This window comes from Ananas comosus, linkage group 17 (assembly GCF_001540865.1).
Source record: "Ananas comosus cultivar F153 linkage group 17, ASM154086v1, whole genome shotgun sequence".
Classification (NCBI taxonomy): domain Eukaryota; kingdom Viridiplantae; phylum Streptophyta; class Magnoliopsida; order Poales; family Bromeliaceae; genus Ananas; species Ananas comosus.
The window spans coordinates 201,963-206,251 of record NC_033637.1 but is presented as its reverse complement, the minus strand read 5'-3'; the positions used below and the strand labels follow the sequence as shown (position 1 = coordinate 206,251).

General features: G+C 37.4%; 1 protein-coding gene across 2 annotated transcripts in view; it reads right to left on the bottom strand.

Annotated features, from left to right (window-relative positions):
- The window catches only part of LOC109723606, a 6,647-nt gene continuing 2,685 nt past the window's right edge, over nt 328-4,289 (bottom strand). For both annotated transcript variants that reach the window (XM_020252045.1, XM_020252044.1), the window contains exons 3-4: nt 1,244-1,557; nt 328-839 (exon numbers count right to left, since the gene is read on the bottom strand). In XM_020252045.1, coding sequence (XP_020107634.1) covers nt 496-839; nt 1,244-1,557 — 658 coding nt within the window. In that variant the 3' untranslated portion in view covers nt 328-495. The remainder of the gene's footprint in view (nt 840-1,243; nt 1,558-4,289) is intronic.

Genomic DNA, 4,289 nt, shown 5'->3' with positions numbered 1-4,289 from the left:
CACAATCAAATAATTTGGAGGTAAATGCCTTCGATTTTCGAGATTATCGTCCTCATAAACAGTTGATGTATAGACAAAATATACGTGACCTTCTTAGACTAAAAATTAGAAAAGGCGAGTGTGAATAAAGAGGAAAAGAAAGTTATCCAGGCAACACCAGCGTTATTAGTAAGCGGATCCATCATATATGCCCCCCGTATCAATGTACTATAAGAGCTATTCCCTGAATCTTCAGTCACCCTCAATTTTCCCACACTTTTCAGAAACAGCCGACAACCCTCTGGATGATTCACAGAGCATGCGCCAACATACACTCACAAGCAAAACTAAAATCAGATACTATAGATGATACTAGAGCAATTTATGAAGTTACCATAGTCGGATTAAGCACAATTGTATACATTTTATAACAAAATAACTTCCTTACTGGTCCAGTATCTTTGTGTAGTTAAATCATGTACCAAAAGATGTGGAACGATAAATTTAAAGAGTAAGTTAATCTGCATTCAGTGGAGCATCAGCAATAGCTTCTATATCCTTCCTGCTCTTCACCAAGGACCTCTTCTTTGTCTCTGGATCGAGCTTGTCCAAGTCCTCTGCAACTGCCATAAACCCGTAAAGGAGCTCAATATTTTCACCACCACGAAAATTTACCTTCTCGCCGCTGGTAGTAAGCTGTTGAAATTCTTGCTTCCCACGCTTCTTATCAGCGAAATACTTGTGAAGCTTTTCTGCTTCTTGTAGTCCAGAAAATGTCGGGGAAAACTTGACTATGAATACACTTTGATTAGCTGGTTTCCCATAGCTAACCCTCGCCTTTCCTGCTCCAACACCAATTTCTAGGGGAAGAAGAGAAAAAACAAGGAGAAAGATAAACAAAGAAACATTATATCAGATTGCAGTAAACACGCCAGCAAATTTGGTTCTATTAAAAAAAAAAAGTTATTACCAGCTCTTGCAAAATGTGTTCTGTTGGTTTTTAACCCCACAAAAAAAGGTGTTCTGTAGGTTTAATTATATGTATTTTTTAGGAAAATAAATTGAACATTGAGAAACTGGAAAACTTGAAACCTGAAGTCCATAAAAGAGAGCAAAAAAAATAGTTTTGCTAGAATTTTAAAATCCAATACCACCCAAATGATAGTATATTTAATTTGCCGATACTTAGTCTAAAGATGCATCGATAAGAAAAGGCTACTTTTGGCTACTGAAGACTTGTAAGAATGTTTCTTCATAAACTGACCTCTAAGTAGTTCTTCCATCTGTTCAGTGGTCACGATCTTTGCTTTGTCGGCAGAAACCTTGATCCCAATACTACTGTTGTGTATAATGACAAGCGGAGGCCAGAGAATAAGGTCATCTCTTAGAGCCTTTGCTTCAACAACAGCTGAACTGGACTCATAAGCCCTCGAAGTGTCAGGAGCTACGCGCCAATTCCATCCCATAAGAACACAAAGGGCTTTGTGAAGCCCCAGGTGATCTGTTCTCAGGCCCCCCTTGCGAGCATGGTAAGTGTGAGCTAACAAGCTGTGTGTGTCCGAGAAATCCTTTGAGAGACTGCAAAAGGAGGGGTGGGGGAAAGGAAAAAATCAACAAAGTGTAGAAAATAAGGCATTTGATAAACCCTCTCATACAACTGTCAAGAATGACAGTATAAAACAAAGCAGTAGAGATGTGCTCCAGTGATGTGGAAAGTGCTCTCTTACAAAGAACTAAAGTTCTTGAGATAAATTAATACAATAACAACAATCAAATGTAGTTTATGTAACTGCAAACAATATCAATGTAGCTAAAATAGGACAGTTGAATGAAGAACTAATATATGATCTGAAAACCACCGAAAGAAGAAACACTAGTAAGAATAGGCCCACTACAGCAAGATTTCAGAAAGATCAAAGAACATGCTAGAAAGATGAACATTTTGAAGGGGAAAACGCCATAGGTTACTATTTTAAGACACCGAGGAAATAAACTTATATGAGGAACATAGAGAAGTTTTACGGTTGAAAAGTGATAGTGCTACTATTCAACCAGGCAAAATTAGCCCGAGTTTCAAAAGAGCACCAACTTTTTGAATTATTAGCACTGCATAGTCTACATTATATACTTTTTTTCCTCCTCCATAGGATGATCTACTGCTCAGCTCATCTGATCAATAGTTGGCTTTGATTGATCAAACAGACTAAATTCAGATGGAGCGGGCTAGCGAGTTAATGATAAAACTAGTCCAATTATGAGCACCAAACACAAGAAGAAGATACAAAAGAGCTATCCCTTTTCCCTTTTGTATGTCTGAAAGGCCAGAAACAAAACAAAGGCTTTCCAAATTATATGCCCGAACATAGTGCTGTTACATGCAGTACTTTTGAGCAGTCATATTGGGAGCACTACATCAAAATCTCCCCCGACAGATCTCTGCAGCAGAAATATAAGTAGCAAATTGAAGCTTAAAAGTTTTATTCCAGATTTCCACTGTAGCACAAGCTCCAGATATTTTTGTTTTCCAAATGCTACACTATAGTGCTGCAGCAAGAGGCGGAAGCAGACACAGGGCCAAAACTATTCAGCTAAAAGAAACAAGCTTAGCCCCCAGCACTAGATCATAGTTTTACTGCCCTTCTTGAAGCCTCATTAATGTGCAGGCACCCATTGTCAGGCGGCTAACCTGAGCATTAGCATGTCTATCTTTTTAGAGTGCGGTTTTCCACTAAAACATGAAACGATTAATTCAAAATCAACTTCCAGACACATTAAACTAAAAAAGTTATAAAAAGAATCAACATAAAAAAAGTTAAAAAGAAAAAAAAAAAGAAAAAAAAAGAAAAAAAAAAACAGAAGATAAATAAAGATGCTAGTTGTACACAAGCGGTCATATTTTAAAGTAAAAATGAACCTTCTTTAGAAAATGATGATAAAGAATCTCTTTAAACAGGGAAAGGGGTGGAGGGAAGGACTCCATAAGTAAAACAAGAACTTACAAGGCTCATATTCAGGGACAACAAACAAGTAAACTAATCAACTTGCTAATACTACCACGAAGGCGGTCCAAATATAAGTATGCTTTAGTCAAAAGCATATACTTTCAAATCAATAAAAGTAGTTTAATGCAAAACAGGTTAACTAAACTTAGTTAAGTATCCGTCTACGCTTTTAAGGTCAAATAGACCACGCCAATATCAGGGAAATTCAGAAAATTACTAGAGCATTTGTTAACCAAATAAATCTAGTAGAATGTCACAAAATTTCCCTTCCAGAATTTAAGGAGCAAAGGACCTCACTGAAAAGTAGATCACTATCCTCTACTCCGTAATGATACCCTTCACGCAGATTCTAAAGAACCACTAGTTCCTTAAGACTACCGAACATGTGTCAAAAATGAGCTCTCTTTATCAATACAGCAAGGGTTCATGATGAAGCAGTATATTTTCTGCGTGAGAGGAGTAATACTTACTAAGCAGCAACAACACCCACCAACCCACCCCACCACACTATGGCTCCATTTGGGATTGCAGGAAAATTGCGTTACGCACAGTGAAAAAATACGATAGGAAAACCCCTATTTGTTTCCGAATGTAATATTGTGTTCCACAATCACAATGAGAAGATCATGATCATTTTCTGTAGTACCACTGGAAAATACAAAGGTATATCTTTATATGCTTTCACCCCAACTCCATTTTATCTAGTAACGTTATATAGACCTCAATACCAAACAGGCCTAATGACAACAAAAACCTCTATACATTCAATTGTTGCATGTGACTTCTAGAAAGAAATGATTAAGTAATTTTGCGGTGGGCAAATAATTTTCACTATATTTTGCAATCGCTTCATAATTCCTATTTGTCGTTGCCCTAAATTATGAGACTATCGTTCCTAAATAAATCCTAACTTATCTTCCAATACAGTATCCCGACAAGATATTGATCTTTGGCACCACTCAGAAGTCAAGCAGCTTAACATTCCTTTGCTATCTCTGGAGAGAAGATCCCATAGGAGTAAAATTTATCTAGAGAAAGGAGGTAATATGTGCACATACCAAAGTGCATCGAGCCTTGAAATCTTGCAGCCTATTAGAGTAGTCAAGACTTCATCAGAATTTCTAATTTCTTCCAAGATGAACCTTGAAGCAACGGCAGTCACCATTAGTTAAGCCCACAACTCTGCACATAATACTCCTGATGATCATGAAGCAATATGTGCTTAGCTCAATATTTCTAGTAAAAGGTGCAGGAAGGTGATATTTTAAAATCACCATCTGTGACCGTATCAGATAAGCACTCCCCCCC